The sequence below is a fragment of the Canis lupus genome, chromosome 34, assembly GCF_048164855.1.
Source record: "Canis lupus baileyi chromosome 34, mCanLup2.hap1, whole genome shotgun sequence".
Classification (NCBI taxonomy): Eukaryota; Metazoa; Chordata; class Mammalia; order Carnivora; family Canidae; genus Canis; species Canis lupus.
In genome coordinates this window covers 15,492,857-15,511,886 of record NC_132871.1, presented here as the reverse complement: position 1 = coordinate 15,511,886, position 19,030 = coordinate 15,492,857, and the positions used below count along the sequence as shown (strand labels likewise).

General features: G+C 56.6%; 1 protein-coding gene and 1 long non-coding RNA gene across 4 annotated transcripts in view; one reads left to right on the top strand and one right to left on the bottom strand.

Moving 5' to 3' along the window:
- Positions 1-1,857: 1,857 nt before the first annotated feature.
- LOC140624594 (uncharacterized) lies at positions 1,858-8,129 on the bottom strand. Of its 3 annotated transcripts, none has more exons than XR_012024062.1 (2): positions 8,019-8,129; positions 1,858-2,851 (listed from the first exon to the last, which is right to left on the bottom strand). It is a non-coding gene; the product is annotated as an uncharacterized lncRNA (long non-coding RNA). The 3 variants fall into 3 exon arrangements; XR_012024064.1 differs by lacking the exon at positions 8,019-8,129 and adding an exon at positions 5,120-5,388; XR_012024063.1 differs by lacking the exon at positions 8,019-8,129 and adding an exon at positions 4,091-4,290.
- The window catches only part of GAD1 (glutamate decarboxylase 1), a 42,248-nt gene continuing 27,340 nt past the window's right edge, over positions 4,123-19,030 (top strand). The window contains exons 1-5 of the mRNA XM_072811520.1: positions 4,123-4,272; positions 5,653-5,797; positions 9,327-9,389; positions 15,013-15,171; positions 16,577-16,819. Of these exons, the coding sequence (XP_072667621.1) occupies positions 5,716-5,797; positions 9,327-9,389; positions 15,013-15,171; positions 16,577-16,819 (547 nt within the window). The 5' untranslated portion in view covers positions 4,123-4,272; positions 5,653-5,715. The remainder of the gene's footprint in view (positions 4,273-5,652; positions 5,798-9,326; positions 9,390-15,012; positions 15,172-16,576; positions 16,820-19,030) is intronic.

Here is a 19,030-nt window from a genome sequence, read left to right as displayed (position 1 = left end):
CCACTTCCAGCAGCATCTCTCAGCATTTTAAGCAGCCCTGCTTTGTGAAATATGGCAGGGTATGACTGTGAACGGGGAAGGGCCTGCAGTTTTCCTTGAAGAACTGCTCTCCTGTGGAGAGGGTTGTTGTTTCCTCTCAGATATTGTAATCTATCGCCACCTGCTGGTCCCTCTGTCCCCGGGTTTGGAATAGCCGGAATGGAGTTTAAGATTAACACAAGATTTGCCCAGATACAAATCACTCTGTCCTCCTTGATTAATTTCTTTAATATTAGAATATTTTCATCTTTCGAATACCAAGCAGGAAGGGACCATTTGATGATTATCTGAGGAACTCAGCTCTCTTCGTTAGGAGGAGAGATTCTAATTTCCGGAGTCCCTTCCAGGGTTCTGGCTGAAATTCTGCCTTCCTCGCCACCCTTTTAACCCTTTCCTGCCTCTCAGGAGTGAGAGGTGGGGTCTGCTGAGGTAGGGGTCCTCTAAGCGATGGTCCCCAAAGAAAGTCCAGAATGATTTAGGAACTATCTTTAAAGTACACAAACACACCGAATAGGCTTGAGCTTCTACTTAAGAAAAGCCGAGCGTAAGGTTAACAACGCTTCCCACAGCCCTGTCTCAGGAGACAGACGTTTAAACGGTGAGCCCTGCCGTTTCCCCCCCTCTTTTTTGGTCATAAATTAGATACTTAAAATAGACCTTAAAGAGCCAGCTGACATGAACCAACACAGTGGCTCCAAATTACCTTTCCTGGAAGCTAAAAATGCTAAATGCGTCAAAAGAAGAGAGAGAGAAAAAAAAAGATTGACATTTCTTATTTACTCATCTTGACGTGGACCATATTTTACGCATAAAAAATCCCCCCCGCAGCCTGTTTTGGGGCCCCTTCCACGCCTTAGTCTCCTCCCACCCGTTCCCTTTTTTCTTTTGCTGAAAGGCTCGGCTCGAAATCCGATTGGAATATCTTTAAACATCCCTGGGAAAGGGCATTGTGGGCGGAGGGTCGTGTTCCCAAGTCCCAGCCGTCGCTGACCTAAAGGAAGGTTGTCCTGGGTGGACAGGATCGAGTAGCGGGGGCTGCAGGCTCGGAAACCCCTAACACCCGGGGGAGCCCGGAGGGCTCGCGCTCGCCCACTCCTTCCGCCTCTGGGCGCCGGGTTCCCATTTCTTCAAAGCCCTAAACCTTACATCAAATGCAAACGAAACAGCTGGGCGGACGCCACTCCCTTCCGGACCACCCCTGACCACCGGTTCGAGTCCCCGTAGAGGATATCCATTTTCCGCCCCCATTGTCCAAAGCAGCTCCCACACCACCACCCCGGGAGTAATAAAAGATAAAAAGAATAGCGAAAAACACACAAAAATATGGATTCCAAATGTTCTAAAGAGCCAAAAGACAACCACAACCACCCTCACGACAAATCCTTACTGAGAGGGAGAGAACGAAATACTCTATTCCCCCAACCCCACTCTCACGGGGGAAAAACACAGCAGTCACAGCAGGGAGGGAGGCGGGCAGGGTGCGTGGGGCGGGCGGGGTGGCCGGGAACTGGGGACTGAAGCGCGCTACAGGGAGGCCTAAGGGACCGAAGGGCGGGCGCTGTCCTTGGTCCTGAAGGAGCTGTGCCGCGTCTCCCAACTTCGTGCGTGGGAACTGGCTGTAATTCCAGGCCCTTAGCTCCTTAACATCTCGCTGAGCCCAAGAGTCTGGCTTAGAATGGGAGATAAGTGGAAATTAAACCAAAACCATAAGTCCCCAAGTCCCTGCCTGTCTGGAATGTCAACTCCGCGAGTGCAGGGATAATATAAGAGGCTGGGACAGTGTAAAACTCCCTGAGAACAGCGCCTGTCACATAGTAAGTGGTTAATAAATATTCATTTAATCACTTAATTACTAATATTTAAACATTTTTAAATTAAGGACAAGACTTCATTCCCTCCCCTTCCATAAAGGAGAAAGGGTTGGGGGGGCGGGGCGGAAATGTCCTTGCAGTTGGACGGACTCAACTTTAATTTGTGATACCTGCTTTTTGGAGATATCTTTTTCCAACGGGATCATTTTCTTGGCCAAAAATGTCAGAGGTGAACGTTTTGGGACACTGGGGTCAGAAGAGGGAGTGGCTGGAAATTTATCAGTCTTGAGCCACAGGTGAAAGTAAAACGAGTCTTCCTTTCCGAAGAATCTCAGGGCTCGGGAGAGGGTCGAGGGTTCAGGGCGAGCGGGCATCTTTCGGGGACGACGACCCTGAGGGGCATCGGGGATTTGCTGCCTCCTCCCGCCAGTCTCCTTGCTCCTCCCGTCTTCCATGATTTAGCATCCTCACTGGGCTCTCTGATTGGTGCAACCATCTCTTTAAGGGAAGCTCGAGGGGGGGTGTGGGTGGAATTCCGAGCCTCATTCCAGAGTAAACTGCACATTTCAAGCGTTGGGAAGCCAGGTTTTTGAAGGGATGTTTCCTTCGCGGAGTGGGCACGCCCACCTTGCCCAGCCTGGAGCTCTGGCGCCCAGAGCTGCCGTTCAGGATGCTTTTGTGTCCTTAACAAAGTGCCCGAGCTTTTATCGTAAGGTGAAGAGAGGACGACAGTATTTTCTTTGGTATCAAGGGCAACGCGGTTATTTCAAACCTCAGAGTGCGATCCCTCTTACTGATGGGGCCACATCTTCTCAGGGTGGAATGTTCGATGTTATTATGGAATTTTCGGTGATTGGTAAGATTTTCTGCATCCCCACAGGGTCGTGGTGAAAGGAGATAAGACACTCAGAGAGAAGGTACGGGCTTCGTTGGACCAGCAAGGCCGCAGACGTGTCCATAAATAACCCCTGCCTGCTGCACCGCAACAGGGGGGAAAATCCCTGTGAAATGAATACAGGAATCACTGGTCACACGGTGTCACCCAGACACACACAGATCAACTTTTTTTGCCCTAAAGAAAAAGAAACTAGGGTAGAGGAAAGCGAAGAAGATACAGGAGCGACGGGGGTGGCTGAGGGAAGGCTTGAACAGGCAGGAGAGTAACAGCTCGGAGAGCCCTTCCAGGTGTTCGATCCCGCGGGGAGCAGGGACCCGGCTCGCGCAGGGCCTCGCGGTCTCTGGGCGCCTGGCGCCCCCTGGTGGAAATCTCCGTGGACGCCTTCCTATTGTGAGGGGCTTTTCCGAAAGTGGCAATTCATTAAATATGCTTAAATAATGCAAAGGGAGAATCCTTTAAGAGCGCAAAATTGTAGGGGGTGGGGGAGAGTGGGCAGGGCAGGGAGGGACGGTCCGCGGCCCATCCCCCCCACCCGTACCCCCGCCCCCACCCCCGCCCTCTGGGGCCACCTCTGCGCTCGGGTTTCCCCGTTTGTGTGGAGCAGCGCTCGTGCGTGTCATTAACCTTCAGCTGTAATCCATCAGGAGGGCTTCTTCCCCCATTACCGCGGAGGCCAGAGCTGGCAGGCCGGCAGGGAGTGAGTGCACAGAGGGCGGGAGCCGGGACCTCTGCTCTGCGGGTGGCACCGGGTAGCGGGACCCGGGGAAAGTACTTTGGGGGAGGCTCCCAGCTGGAGGAAGAAACTGAAATGAAGGGAGAGGAGGTCTCCTGCGGGGTCTGAGTGTCCCCCCCCCCCATCTCTGCTCCCTTTGCTCTGACGGCCGTCCCGGCTCAGTAGAGAGAGCCAGCGAGGACCCAACGCCAGAGCTCGCTTTCACTCATCAAAGAGTCGTGGGGTCGCAGATCTAGGGGAACCTCGAGGAAAGAAATCGAGCCAAAGCCGCTGCTCTAGTCTTCTCGAAGATACGGGAGGGGCAGGGGAAGGTGGAGAGGGAGGAAGAGGAAGCACAACTCTTTCCCCTGGTCTCACCCGACAGACACCCTCTTTGAGAAAACAGAGCCAGCCGGGTACGTTCTGGATTACTCACAGGGCCTGTTCTTTCCGGGCCCCAAACCGTGATCGGGATCTATAATCGGCCTTCCGAGCCCCCGAGGCCAGCAGGCACCTGCAAAGGGGCCCCGCGCCCCGCCGACGAGCTGCCCCCGCGAGCGGCGGCCGCGTGATCCCCCCGCGGAGCCGTCCCCGCCTCCCCACTCCGCCCCCGCCTCCCCCGAAGCCTACCAGCTGCCTCTCCCGACAGCTCTTCTGCTCCCGGCGCTCGCGTGCGGGACGGTGCTGGCGGGAGCGGGGCGGCAGCTGGAGGCGACGCCGGGGCAGCACGCCGGCGGCGGGCCCGGGGAGCGGATCGCGGCGCGCTGCGCAGAGGAGCGGCGGGAGCGCCCGGCGGCGGTCGCCCAGCCCAGGTGGGTAAGCGCGGCCGCCCCGACTCCCCGGCGCCGGCTTCAGCGGTCCAGCGCGGCCTCTTCTCCCGGTCTCTAGGCCAACCCCCCACGCCCCGCGACCGCCACCGACCCTCCCCGGCAGAACGCGTCCCGCGGCGCGGCGCCCCCCGCCCTCGCGCTCATCCCGTCCCCACCAGCGACATTCACGCCCGCGGATGCTCCGGGGCTGACGCCCGCGCCCAAGAGGAGAGAGGATTTTCCTCATCGCTTCCCGGCTCTGAGCGCCCATCTCCCCAAAGGGCTCCTGGGCGGCAGCAGCCAGAGGCGCGCTGCGAGCGGTAACCTGTTACTTCCCCCCGAAGCTGCGGTCCCCGGTTGCAACCTGCGTGGCCGTTAGAGTGCGCGCCCGGGGCCGGCGGGGGACGCCGGGGTGCGCGTGCAGGCGGGGGCGAGCGGCTGTTACTCTGCGGGGTCTCGGGTCTCCCCAGCCTGGCCCGGGCTCCGTCCCGGGGCCTCGGGCAGCACCGCGCCAGCGCCGAGCGCAGTACGGGGCGGTCGCGCACGGGTCCCAGTCGGCCGCCTCCCGCGCGCAGAGGGCGAGGTCGTCTCCCCGGGCACGTTCCCCTTGCTCGCCTCGCTCCACCTCTTCGGCTTCGTACAGCGAAAAATCCGGGGACCTCAGACAGTTGGGTGGAGAGGGCGCACGGAAAGCCGGACCGAGCCTCGTCCTTGGGCTTCCAGATGGCGCAAAGCGGGGTGGGACAAGGGGGAGACGTGGCTCCGACCCGCTGCTTTCCGGCTGTCTGGAGTGCAAGGTGACTGTACTTCTTCCCCGACCAAGTCCGAGAGAGCACGCAAAGATACAGACCCTCTTTTCCTCTCCCCTTGTCTCGCCAAAGTCCCCCGTCCTCGGAGCAGTTAGCCTCCTTCTTTCCAGGGAATTAGCCAGACACAACAACGGGAACCAGACACCGAACCAGACGTGCCCGCCCCGTGCGCGCTCCCCCCGCCTGCCCGCCCTCCCGCTGCCGGAGCCCAATGGGGCTTGTCGTGGCTCGGCCGGGAAATCGCGCGCCGAGCCTCCCCGGCCCTCCTGGCCCTGTCCCCCCGCGCCCCCGCGGCCCGGACTGGCCTTGGGCTCCCCTCGTCTCTGCGCTGCGCTCCAGGTCACCCCGCTCCGCCGCCACACTGGAGAGCAGCCCGGGGCGACGTTGCCCGCGCCGGAGTCCCAGAGCTTGCGCGCACGTCCCCTCCTCCCCTCGGCGCACCCCGACTCGGCCCGTTAGGTGCCCTTCCTCCCGCCTCCCTGTCCCGAGCCCAGACTTCTAGGGGAGCGTCCGCGCCCCCCGGCCGCCCGGACCCCGGAAGCCCTCCCCGCACTGCTCTCGCTTCTCTTTGCAGCGCGTCCCTGCGCCCGACTGGCCGAGGACCCCGGACAGCAGAGGCCCCGGGACGACCGAGCTGATGGCGTCTTCGACCCCTTCTTCGTCCGCAACCTCCTCGAATGCGGGAGCGGACCCCAATACTGCCAACCTGCGCCCCACAAGTAGGTTCTGCCCCAGTTTCCTAGCAGATGGACTGCGGGGAAGATGGGGGCGCTGGGACGTGAGGAGGCTGCGCCGGCGGCAAGGGAAGGGGGAGCGCGCAGACGATGGAGGCTGGAAAGCAGTGGGGCCCTGACCTGGGTCGCGGCCAGAGGTCGTTTGGCTGCCGGGAACGCCGGGCGATTCTGGGGCGCAGGAGATGGGAACCGCGCAAGGTTCCAGCAGCCGCGACCGCTGGGGGCTTCGCTTCGGGGGAGGGACGGGCGGCGAGTGTTGTTTTGCTGTGTGTGGTTTCTCTGCTTTGTGGGACGACGGGGGTCAGGGCAGAGGACGGTGTGGGGGGACTGTGGTCTCGGCGGGAATGGAGAGTTTTCTGTCTCCAGCTCTCGGTGAGCCGAGACCCGACCCCCCCCTCCTCCTCCTCTCCCCCTGCGCTGTGCTCCAAGTCTATAATCAGCGGAAATTTCGACGTTAATTGCAGCTTTTAGAAAACTCGAGGTCCCTAATTGCTCCAAATTTGCGTCGAGCTATTGACGAGTGAGGGAGAAGCCAGGGGCGTGAAAGGTGCATAAAATGGTTTGAGGCTGAGCCTCGACATTTTAGACAATTACATCTCAGACACACAAAAAAAGAAAGAAAGAAAAAAGGGGGGAAAAAAGAAAAAGAGAAACGGGAGCGGGCAGCAACCTGAGTGGAGAGAAGTGGGGAACCAGGAAGGGCCAGAAGCTTTGCCAGGGCGAGAAGAGAGGGCACCCTTCTCTTTTCTCCAGGGCAGGAGATCTGTCAGCAATTGACAGGTCAGCAGAAGAGAAGAAAAGGGGAACCAAATAAAAGGGGGGAAGAGGGCTTTATGCTTCCCCATCTCTGGCTCAGTGTGTTCCTCAGCCCGTTTCCGGAATCTGTCTTTAATTCAGATTTATTTCCTACCTTTCCGTAGAAGACTGGCGATGAGGGAATTGTTATTCTTTTTTTCCAATTTGGATTGAAATGAGCGCCCCCTCCCCCAGTCTATCAGCTCCAGTGGTGACAGCCCCAGAATTTCCACATAAGAAGGGCTTAGGAATGGCAGTGTGGTTAGGAAGCCTCCTCGCTATGATTTTATGGCACTTTCCATAAGCTTGAAAAAAAAAATGGCAATTGTTCCCATCCACGGAAACGGGAATGTTATCCCGCAAGCCCCCTGTCCAAACCCTCGGGCTACCGCCGGCTCCCGGGGCGGAGGCCTTGGCTGAAGTCCTGAGGGTGCGACGCGGTTGCCTTCCCCGCTCGGGCTCCCTGCCCCCCAGGCGAGCTGCGATAACCCACACAACAAAGGGGCTCGGGAGAGCCGCCAGCCCCGGTGGCACGTGAGCCGGGCACGGGCGGCCGAGCGGCCCGATCAGGCCGGGAGGCCGAGGCCCGGAGCCTTTGTCTGTTGCTCTGGCCTTGATGGATTTCCTCCCCAGACCTCTCCACATTCTCTGCCCCCCTTTTTTGCTGCCGGACAGGGCCAGGCGGCCACTGTGTTCCCCCACCCCAGAGTCCTGCCCCCTTCCCACCCCCACCCCATCCCACCCCACCGGGGTTAACCTTACCTGCCGTGGGCAGCCCGCAGTGGAGCGCATCTGCCCAACCTCGGGGCCGAGCACATGGCCTGGCGCGCCCCCGAGGCCGAGGGACGACGGTCGAGGGCCCTGCCTGGGAAGAGCGCGCGGCACCCGCGCTGAGGACGCCCTCGGCCGCCCCCGGCAGCCCAGCTGCGGCCTGGGCATGGAGGCTGCAGGCGCCCGCCGGGCCCTCCACCCGCTCGCCCGCCCTTGCAGACGCACCCTGGCCCGCCCGGGTCTCCCGGGACGCGGCCCTGCTCCGTCCGCACCGCCTTGCTCCTCCCCTTGTTCCCGCGACCCCTGCTCCCTGCCCTTCGCCCCTCGGCCTTCTGGACCTTGGCTACCCCAAAGGGGATCCCTCACTTCTCCCCATCTCTCCGTCGGGCTATTCCCGCAACCCCCAACTCTGGAAGGCGGTGCCTTGGGTCTGAAGGCCAAAGCCCCAGCTGCGTAGCCTTGGAAGATTCGCTTAACCTCCCTGAGCCTCAAGGTTTCTATTTGTACAACGAGGCGTAGGTTAACACCCTTCTTGTTTCAGAGGGTGGCTCCGAGGATGGCGTTTAAAGCGAAAGCACTTTATGGAGTGGAAATAGCTCTTTACCCGCCAGGTATTAGTCTAAGGGATTTGCTTTCGCACCGATTTCCTGTCGGTGGCAGGAACTCCATCTGTGACCTGCTGTCTCCCTGACGTCGGTCTGTGTCGTCTCCCCGCTGGGGCTCCGTTGTGCCTCGGGTTTAATGGGTGTCACTCTCCTTATCGCCGCCAACATTCGCGCGCGGCGGAAAGCTCGGACGGGGCGCGGCGGGGGATGGGAGGGATTGGGAGCGCCTCGCTTCGGGAGATGCGAAGGGAATTGCTCGCGGGGCCCGCCCCGCCCCGCCCCGCCCGCGCTCCTCCTGGAGGCCGGACCCGAGGGCAGGAGAGGCCCTGAGGACTTTGAGATCAGCCTGGCGTGGCGGCCAGGAAAGCACAACGCAGCGCCCGGGTCTGCCACTGGGGCCCAGGAAGGGCGCCTGATTGCCTTCGCCTGCTCCAGACCCCGGACCCCCGAGGGAAGGGTTAATGAGGGGCGCTGCGAAGAGGGGTCCGGGATGAGGACGCGAGGCGTACCATTGTTTCCCCGACTCTGGGTCCGCCTGAAGAGCAGCCATGCGAGCCGGATCATCTAGTCAAATACTATTTTTCACCCAATTAATTCCTGAACTCTTCCGCGACCCCATTTCATGCCAGTTTATTTTAAGCTGCCACTCGGCTGGAGACCCGCCAAGAAATTATGAGACGTATTGGTCCCAGATGCCTCTGTGTTCCCTTTCCGGGCTGCCGTGGTCGCCCTTCGAGTCTGCAGGGCGGAGACCGCGCGACAGGGCCTGGCGGGTGGGTGCGGGGTAACTCGAGAGCTCTGGCCCGGTCTTTTGCACGTGGGGTGGGCCCTGCCCCACTCGGATGTCGCCTCCCCGGCTCCGCCGCTCCGCGCCGGCTGCTTGCAAGGCTGGCGGGCCGCGGGGGTGCTCCGGCTTCCAGTGACACCATTCTGCACCTGAAAGCGGGAGCAGGAAGGGAGTGTCACGGGCACTCGAAGGGCACGAGTCTGTCTGCCCATTGGGCAACGGATCTAGCTTCTTGCTCCTTTCAGGAAGGAGAGGTTTTTTTTTTTTTTTTTAAGATTTTATTTACTTATTCACGAGCGACACAGAGACGTAGAGGGAGAAGCAGGCTCCTCGTGGGGAGCCTGATGCGGGACTCGATCCCAGGACCCTGGGATCATGACCTAAGCCAAAGGCAGAGGCTCAACCCCTGAGCCACCCAGGTGCCTCCAGGAAGGAGTCTTTATTGAGGCGCTCTGGCGAAACACCTGCCTCCTCCTCCCCAGAATACCTTTGCCCTCCCTCCCCCTGGTCCCACCAGGCTCCGCAGCTCACTGATCGCACCTCTTTTGCTTTTTAGCGTATGACACCTGGTGCGGCGTGGCCCATGGATGCACGAGAAAACTGGGTCTCAAGATCTGCGGTGAGTGGAAAGGCCCGCTGGGGCCCAGCAGGGCGGCGCAGCGCTCCAGGGCTTTGGGGGCGCAGGAGAGTGGGGTGCGCGGAAGGAGATCCCGGCTCTTGGGTTTGGTTTTCTACATTCCCTACAGCCCCGCCGCCTGGCGAGACGTCCTTCTACAAGTCTTAACACTCCTCTGCCTCCCCTTGACCCGGCCGGGGTGGGGGGGCACCTTTTCTGCTGGAGTCGGGGTACCACCCAGAGACCGCGGAGCCTCCCCGCTCCAGGTGCGAGAGCGCGAGCACAGCGCCCCCGCGCGGCAGCCCCGCTCTTCCCGCCCCACGTGGGCCGGGGGATCCTAAGCGAGGGCTCCACCTGCGTGGGGGAAGGTCTGGTACCAAAGGTGAGCGGGTCTGGCTTTCCTGGAGAGCAGGCCTTAGGCACGGTTTGCGCCTGAGGCGGAGGCTGGCACGTCGCCGTCCCCCTTACCCCCCGCCGGCGTACGTTGAAAGTGGCCGCCCCAGCGGGAGAATTTGCCCCCGAGGCGTCACAACGGATTCCGATGTCGTTGTTCAGGCTTTGCCCGGAGCCCTCGGTGGCCTGCCTGGGGGAGGTGCGGGCGGCGCAGGCCGGGGCGATTGCCGAGCTTGCCCTTGAAAGAGAGGGAAGGATGAGGGGGCGGGCGGAGGCGTGGGGCCGCAGGAGCAGAAAGGGGGTGTCGGGCACGATTTGCCAGTGAGGAAGAAAAATAGATCCGGGAGCTGGAGAGGAGAATGAACCGTTCTCCGGAGACATGAGGGTCTGAAATGAAAACGCCCAAGGGATGTCATTTTTTCTAAGGAAAAAAGGAGATTTGTTCGAAGGGACACAGCTGAGTGGCTCCGGCTGAACAATGAGGACCTGCTTTCCTTGCTACATTTCACCGTCTAAAATCTCTAGTCTTATCGGACCAGAAAATACGGTCGTCCCCGGGCAGGGGGTGCAGGGGCGGGGGAAGATTAACGAGGGGCTTATTAAAGAGCCATCCGTCAGCGGCTGCGCGCGGGAGATAGCGGCGGGGCGGCCGCGGGGCACGCCCTCCCGGGTCCCCGCGCGCCCTCCCCGGGTCCCCGCGCGCCTTCCCCAGGCCCCCGCGCGCCCTCCCGGCCCCTGCGCCCTCCCGGCCCCTGCGCCCTCCGGCCCCCGCGCGCCCTCCCGGCCCCCGCGCGTCCCCTGGGCCTGCGCTCCGCGCTCCTGTGCGTGCGGGGCCCGAGGCCGGCGGCAGCTGGGGCAGGAGCAGACCGCGGGTATTAGCCGCTGCCGGGAGCCATCGGCCCTTCCCCGCTTGGCCGCGAGGCGCCCTCCCTGCGTTTCTGGGGCTCCGTCCCCTTGACCCGGGAGGCGGCATTCACGGCGCGGAGCGTTGCTCCAGTCCTGGGCCCCGCAGGCTCCCGGGGAAGCCCAGCCCTGCCGGGGGCGGCCCCGGCTCTGGCCCTCGCCCCAGCACGCGGGGACCAGGCCGGGGTCGCGGCGGCTTCGGGGCGGGGGGGCAGCTGCGGCCGCCGAGCTTTGTTCTATGAATAGCCCGCTCCCCCCGCCGCCAGCCCCGGCTTAATGGCCCGTCTCGCCGGGTCCCTTCGGCGGCCACCGCGCTCAGCTTCTGCAGCCGGCATTGTCCTGCGGCCGGGCGAGCGGAACGGAGCGCGCCCGGGCCCCCGCCGCGGTCGCCCGCAGGGTGCAGGGTGAGGGAGACCTGGGCCGAGGGCTGCCTTCCCCGAGGCCCTGGACCACCCCCCCCCCCCCCCGCCCGCCCGGCCCGCGACCTTCGTCCCCGCATCCCTCGCGCCGCAGGCCGGGTCCCCTGGCGGCCCCCTCTCCGAGTCAGGGGAAGGAGAGACCTCACTGCCCCTTCCCTTCCGCAGACGCGTCCCAGGTGTGTCCCTAAAGGGTAAGGGGGCAGGAGAGTTGAGCTTCGTTGGGTCCGCGAAGAGGGATCCCGGAGGATGCGTCAACTTCTTGAACGTTTGGGGGCTACCATCCTCAGAGAGTTTCTTCCCTGTTTCTATACACACACAGACACCCCAACAGTAATTTCAGGAAAGTCGCCACCCGTTTGACAGGAGCAAAGGGCTGGTAAGCTGTTGAGGGGAAAGTGCCTTCTGCTAAAATGCACGCTCTGGAGGCCACGGGTTAGGAGGCCTCACAATTAGGCTTCATTCTGAAAGGAAACAGAATACCAGGCGGATTTATTTTCCATACTTTGGGCCAACTCTGGCTTTCCGAAGTGCAGTCTTTGGTTTGAACCTGAATCCAGAGCCGCCGCCCCCACCTCTGCTCCCAGACACCCCAACTCCCTTCATCCCTGACATTCATGAGCCTGGAGGGTGCCTTGTTGACACACTATCCAGGTTGGTTTGATCTTTCACATTAAGGCAGCAGAGGAATTAATTGTCCTCTTCCCATCTCCGAATCCACTGCCCTGGGTGACCCCCCAAAACATCTTCGGTGCCTTGCCAAGATTCAGCTCCCACCCCCTCTCCTACCTCCCTTCCCCAGAAGCCGGGAAGAAATAAAGCTGCAGAGAAGGTTCTAGATTCCCGCCAGTGGGAATAGCTACAAGCATGGGGGCATGACTTAAGTAGAAGGAGACGCAGGAGCTCTGAGTTCTGCTAACTTCCCAGTGTGTCCTTGGCCCTCCATCACTTAGAGGTGCAGAGGTCCCAAACTGGCTGCCAGCTACACAGCCTGAGAGCAGTTTTATTTAGCCCACGCAGTGTGTGTGTGTGTTCAATTTTGTGCCAGCTGCCATACAACTTTTAAACAAAGACTTCAAATATTCTGAATTTCTAGCTTCTCTTGAAATAAAAAGAAGTTGGGGGGTGGACATTTGGCAAAGTACTTTCAGCCCATAAAAATCAGGGGAGAAAGCTCCTTCCTTCCTCTAGGTTGATGCAATTCCATTCTACAGCTTGCTGAACAAGAGCCAGGGGGAATGGGCTTCAGCCTCCACACCCCCCCCCCCCCCCCCCCCGTGTGCCCTTCTGTGATGCACAGCTCACAGGCACATTTGGTAGCAACTCGCTCAGGCCAAGTGCTCCCTAGTTCTCTACACTCCTCCCCACTCAATGGGTCTCCTAGGCCTTTGAGTTTAGGGGCAGGAGTGAAGAACCCGCCTCAGGAACTCCCCACTGCCCAGAGGAGTCATGACACGGTCTGCCTCCTGTTCTGCCCCTAAAGCTAGCAGGGGGTGCTACAAGCTGACCAAAGTCAAGTGCAGCTTCGGCTTACTTCTGCTTTTCTTTTTGCCACTTGGGAATGTTGAGCTCGGTGGTCACTTCCTGCTTAAGCTAGGTCCTCACTGGTGGTATGCAGAGCGAGAGGGAATACGGTCTGCTTCAGTCTTGGGGACCCCTGCTTCCAGGACCCCTTGCTAGCCAGGGGAGTTGTCAAAGCACTGACTTCAATGTCATCCACCACCTGGTCATCCTTGGGGAAGCATACATTTCTTCCCAGAGCCTCTCAGAGCCATGAAAGGCCTCAGTCATTTTAACCTTTTTTGAGACTGCCAATATTTTAGAAAACAAATATCTTCCAAGAAATTGTTATTCTGATAACAATATGCGTTAGGTGTTTATATTAGCAAATTAATGCTTTTAAACACAATAGTATGATGTAAGTATGCTATTCGAGAGATAAATATAGGATTTATCGCAAATACTGATTCCTAGTGTGCTCCAGGAAGTGCGGTCCAGGGATGAGATGCAGAATTAAAGTTGTGTCTTAATTACCATCCCTCAATCCTATCAGGACACCTCTGGGAATGCCCATATCAGATTTGGAGATGGTTTCCAAAGCCTAAATCCAGGTCATAGGTCCTGCCGCTGCCCAGAGGAAAGGCATCCCTGAGGGCTTTCAAGGTAGAGACTTAAGGCTTTCCCAAAGGAGTGAGTCCGAGCAACCAGAGGTGAGAGACGGAGAGAGTAGGAGTTCAGCTGGCAGGACCTCATCTCCATTAGGCCACATGGATTTGGTCTGTTCAGCCTGGCAAATTCTATAGCTCACTGTTCCAGGAGCAGGGGAGCAGTCTTGGAATTCAGGAGGCAGGTGCTCCTACATCCTTCTGGCTCCTGGTTTCAAATCGTGGTGTTTGTATGGGAAATTCAGAAAGTAGAGGGAGAGGTGAGGGAAGGGATACAACCCCTACCTTTCCATCCAGTGTGGAGCTCTGGTATAGTGTCTTACCCCCGTCCTGATGTCCTTGGGGCTTTAGGGATAAGTTTGTAAGATGCTGGCAACAATAAAAGGCCTGGTGACTCTACCTTGCTATTCTTCCCTCCAAAAATAGACCCTGTGCCTGCGTGTGGGAGGATTCCAATCACTGCAGCCTTCCCCCTGCATCCCTCCTTCCTCCACCCCTTGCTACTGAATTGCAGTCCTGGGGAAGCAAAGCTGAATTTCCCCCAGGTCAACTTGCCTCTCCTCCAACCTCCCAGGACCTTCCTCCACTCCTGTCTTGTGATGTGCATGACCCCCCAAGGATTCTGGTATCTACAAAGACAGCTGTGGGGTCACTAAGAAGCTTCAGACTTTTTCTTTTCAGTGTGTGGCTTGTTGGGCTAAGATTGAGGCAGAACTGGAGGAGAGGTTGAGGGAAGGAGGGGGTCAGCAGGCCCTGAGCCCCGGAGGGGAGGGGTGTGGATACTAAGGAGTATGCTCCTAGGTGGCGGTGTCTCTAGCCCTTTTGCCTCAACCTGCTTCTCTGTTTGCCACTGGCGGTGTTGGCGCTGCTCACCTCGGGTAGGAGAGATTCCTACTCCTCCTGAGGGGCAGAGGCGAGGTGCCTTGTATCCCGCCCTGGGCTCGGGGTTCAGCTCTGTGGAGCTCTGGGATGGCTTTCTAGCTTTATTACAACATTGGTCACCACCTCATCTGCCAAACTCTAAGTTCCTGGAGGGTAGGAGATCTGTCTCATTTGCCTTTATCTGTCCCCTGTCCTCGATGTTTGGCAAAGTGCTTTTCCACAATAGGTGCTCAGTAAGTATTTACAGAAGTGAGTGTCGCCACACATAAGGTTTTAGGCTTCCTTGGCTCTTTCCCCAATACCTTTATCAAGGACAGCAGGTGGTATGGAGAGAGCTGCTCTTCAGGTTTGAGTCAGAAAAATGACACATTCAACCCCGTTAGCATTACCTGGTGCCCGAGGAAAGCATCTTCCCTAGCCCTCAGTGCTGGTCCTCCCTGCCTCCCCCTCCCTCAGCCAGTCCTCACCCCCTCCCTCCTCTGGTTGCACAGCCCATATACCCAGTGCCAGCAGCAGCCTCTCGGATTGTGTCCTTCCCCTTAGAACCCCATCCTGGGGCTGATTACTGGAGTGGAAGCTGTCCAATTGACTTAATTCTGAGTTCAGTGTCACGTTCAGAGAGGAGAATGGGCTTTGCTTACTGTTTCCCTCTCTTGCACGACTGGGTCTGTGCCACTGATGACACTTGGCACTGCCCCTTCCCCGCCCGAAGGCCAGAAGTGCCAAAGCCTTTATATATAAAATGCAGAGACTCAGCTTCTCAGGAGAAGCAAGAGCCCTGCTGGGAGAGTGGACCTGGCCTGGCAGCTGACCCTGTGAGGCTAGGAATTCAGTGCGTCCCCTCTGACCCAGCATCTTGTGCCACAGGCTTCTTGCAAAGGACCAACAGCCTGGAAGAGAAGAGCCGGCTTGTGAGCGCCTTCAAGGAGAGGCAGTCCTCCAAGAACCTGCTTTCCTGTGAAAACAGTGACAGGGATGGCCGTTTCCGGCGCACAGAGACTGATTTCTCCAACCTCTTTGCTCGAGGTAGTCCCCGCCAGCCTACCTTTGCCACCCCACTCCTGTCCCCACACCCCCCTCCCCTCCCCACACCCCCTCCCCAGCTCCCTATCCTCCCCACACCTCCCTACCCTCCCCTGTCGCAGCTAGTACTATCCAGTAGGTTCCTCATTTGAGTGTCTTGATTTCTTCCTGAAACTTTACTTCTTTTATCAAAACTATCATTACTTTCTGAACTGTCATGAAACTGTGTGTCCAGGATTTAAATATAATATACCCCCTCCTTCCCTACTGCCCAGGACTTCGTTTTAGAAGCTAGATGAAAGCAGTCAATAAAAACAGTCAATTCTAAAGACACTTGCAGGGACATATATGGCTGCATAGACTCTCAGAATCTGAGGGAATCTTTACACGTAAGACAATCCAGTGAGTCCCGTAATAGCATTTATCCTCCAAGGTCATCAACAATGACAAAATCACTCTGGGAAACTGTGTGGCTGGGCCTAGTGATCAAGCACTGTTCTAAAACTCATTTTCGTTTTGGAGATCTTTCACTATTATTGCTGTCCCCACAACTCTGGTCTCACGAGGTACCGTCTCTCCTGAACAGCTTGAAGGTAAACCTCCCACTACTCCCTTCCATCAACTCTCCACGGGCCATAGAGGCCAGACCCAAACAGTCAATAAGACTTCACTAAACCTCAGAGGTAAATCCAAGGAATCTACACAATCTGCTCTTGAGCTCTGGCTGACAACTTCAGTTGGGACCCCCTACAGTTTTCCTCCCTGGCTGACCCAGCCTACCAGAGGGCTAGAACCCAAAATCACCCCCAGGCATCCCAAAGTCCAAGCCCAAAGGATGAGGGAGGGATATGGGAGTTCTCTCTCCCACCTTTCTGAGCCCCATCTTCTAGCTCTTGTTTTCTAAGGACACTACGGAGGACCACACTTCAGGGGTCTCCTGAAGAGGGGACCTCAGCCTCTACCCACAGAGCTCTCACTCTCTGCCTTCAAAGATCAAGCATATCATAATGCCAACCAAAAGGCCAGTGTCTGAACCAGATGGAGAGAGAGACTCATGGTCCCAAGGAGCAAGACAGAGGCCTCCTCCATCACATTCATGACAGGTGCCCGGTCAGCCTGCACATGGACAATAGCTGTGACAGGCTGCTCACGGCTTCTCAAAATGCTCCATTTATGAGCAGCCTAACTATCAGAAAGTCTGTAAAACTTCAGAAAGTATATGCAGAACTTCTGTGTATAGGCATATGTGTATTTTTCTGGGGAGACGGTACATCAGATTCTCAATGTATATACATAACCTGGAACAAATGAGGTCTGAAAGATATTGTGGCTGATATTAGGGATTTCTGGGCTGAGGAAATCTAGACATGAGCCAGGCGGTAACTTCTTGGGGACTTTCCTCCCTCAGATCTGCTTCCAGCTAAGAATGGGGAGGAGCAAACCGTGCAGTTCCTCCTGGAAGTGGTAGACATACTCCTCAACTATGTCCGCAAGACATTTGATCGCTCCACCAAGGTACTGGACTTCCATCACCCGCACCAGCTGCTGGAAGGCATGGAGGGCTTCAACTTGGAGCTGTCTGACCACCCCGAGTCCCTGGAGCAGATCTTGGTTGACTGCAGAGACACCCTGAAGTATGGGGTCCGTACAGGTAAGGGCGTGAGGCAGGAACCTTGCCCTCCATCACACCCTTGCCAGCTGATGATAGCAAACCGTGGTGAGGGAAGGCGGCATTGTGCTCAGTGGCCACAGGACAACCTGACGCAGTGGCAGTGGGTAGAAGGCCCAACCCTGGCAAAAGCTCATCATTATTTATTGTTATAAACATTTATATTATAAAGATAAATTTAAAGATACAGACACACGGTGCTATGTCAAGTTCTGTATAAAAAGTTTTTCATCCTTTGGGTTTATTTACACTCCTTTTAGACTGTATGAATCCAAAGAATGACCTGCCCCCTACTTTTTTTCTCTCCTCCATTTCATGCCTATTTCATTCTGATAAATCCTACACTGGCCTCTCCCTAAAACTGGGGAGAATTGGGCTCATTTCCCTCTGTCTCTGTGTTAGTTTTCTAGGGCTGCCATAGCAAGTTACCACAAACGGGGTCACTCAAAACAACAGAAATTTATTCTCTCACAGTTCTGGAGGCTAGAAGTTTGAGATTTAGGTGTGCAGGGCCATGGTGTCTCTGAAGACTCTTGGGGAGGGTCTGTCCTTGCCTCTTCCAGCTTCTAGTGGTCAAAGACATTCCTTGGTTGGTATGCATCACTCTCATCTCTGCCTTCACCTTCACATGGCCTTCTCCCTATGGATGTGTCCAAAGTTTTCTTATAAGGACACCAATCTTTGAATTAAGCCTATTCCAATCCATTATGGCCTCATCTTAACTTGATTAAGGGTCTGCAAAGACCCTCTTTCCAAACTCATAGAAATCAGGGGTTAGGACTTGATCATATCTTTTTGAGGGATACGACTCAACCACAACACCTTCTGTTGGCTTGGCAAAAACGTCACATACATACAGACCATTTGCATCCTATTCCAACGTCTGGAGTATAGACACTCTGAGTCACTAACTCCTATCTCTAACCGGGGGCCCTTTTCATGTTACAGGCACCCTTTCTAATCAGTGATCCTGGCCAAAGTGATTACTTCTCAGGTGCTTCAAGTTCAAGGACTTCTTGGATCTCTTCTGGCTGTTTCTAAGCCTAGGAGTAAAGCAATGGCTTCTTCTCCCTGCTATCTTTCCCCACAGCAGCCTGGCTTTCCTGAGCTCTTGGGCACACAGTTCTCTAGGAACAGACCATCCATGGCATTGGGGAGCCACCAATGCCACCACAGGGGAGCCCCTGGTGGCCCCGTGTTCTTTTTTCTTCTTTCTCTCTCCCTCTCTTTTGTTATCCCTCTCACTCTTCCCAGTCACTTGAAGATAGATTTAAGACCGAGATTAGGGAGCTTGATGGTGATAGAGCTGAATAAGAACTATTGGGTGTCAAAAATGAAGTGTTATAATGAAATAATGAGGCCAGCCAAAGAGGCATTTTTAAATAAGGGATCCCAAACAGCTTTTAAGGTCTGCCAATGCCACTGAAATAAGTGTAGCTTCCTTGAATAACTGCGGGATGGACAAGACTTAATTATATTATAAGGTCTGTGTTTGATTTTTAAAGAGAAGCATGCTCATCAATTTACTTGCAGCTCACCTTGGTCTGATGGCTAACCTATTCCTGATGGAGATCAAGTAGTGTTATATAGCTGGATTTAAAAAAAAGAGTCCGAATTCTCCTTATATGTGTTAGCTGGACTTGCTTTAGTCCAGTTTTTTTTATTTTGTCGGGTCACTCTGTATACACTTTCTCAGAGAGATGAGACCATGTACTTTTATCAAGCTCAGAATAGTGTTGTCCCTCAAAGAAAACTGCGTGGGTTTGCCATAAATAGCAGATCATATTGCCTACAAAACTGAAGCATCAGGACGCCTGGGTGGCTCAGCGGTTGAGTGTCTGTCTTCGGCTCAGGGCGTGATCCCACAGTCTCAGGATCAAGTCCCACATTGGGCTCCCTGCATGGAGCCTGCTTCTTCCTCTGCCTATGTCTGCCTGCCTCTCTCTCTGTGTCTCTCATGAATAAATAAATAAAATCTTTAAAAAAACAAAAAACAAAAACTGAAGCATCACATTGTCGTAGGAGCGTGGACTCTTTCTTACTAGTCTAGAGTATGACTCCACTTTGATAGTTAGCCTGTAGCCATCCATCCCTGTTCTTCAGAGCAGCTTCTGGGAGCAGATATTTACATTTACAGAGTTCATAGTCTCTCAGGCCATGTGAAACCTTCTGCTGCATCTCAGGGTGTTGACC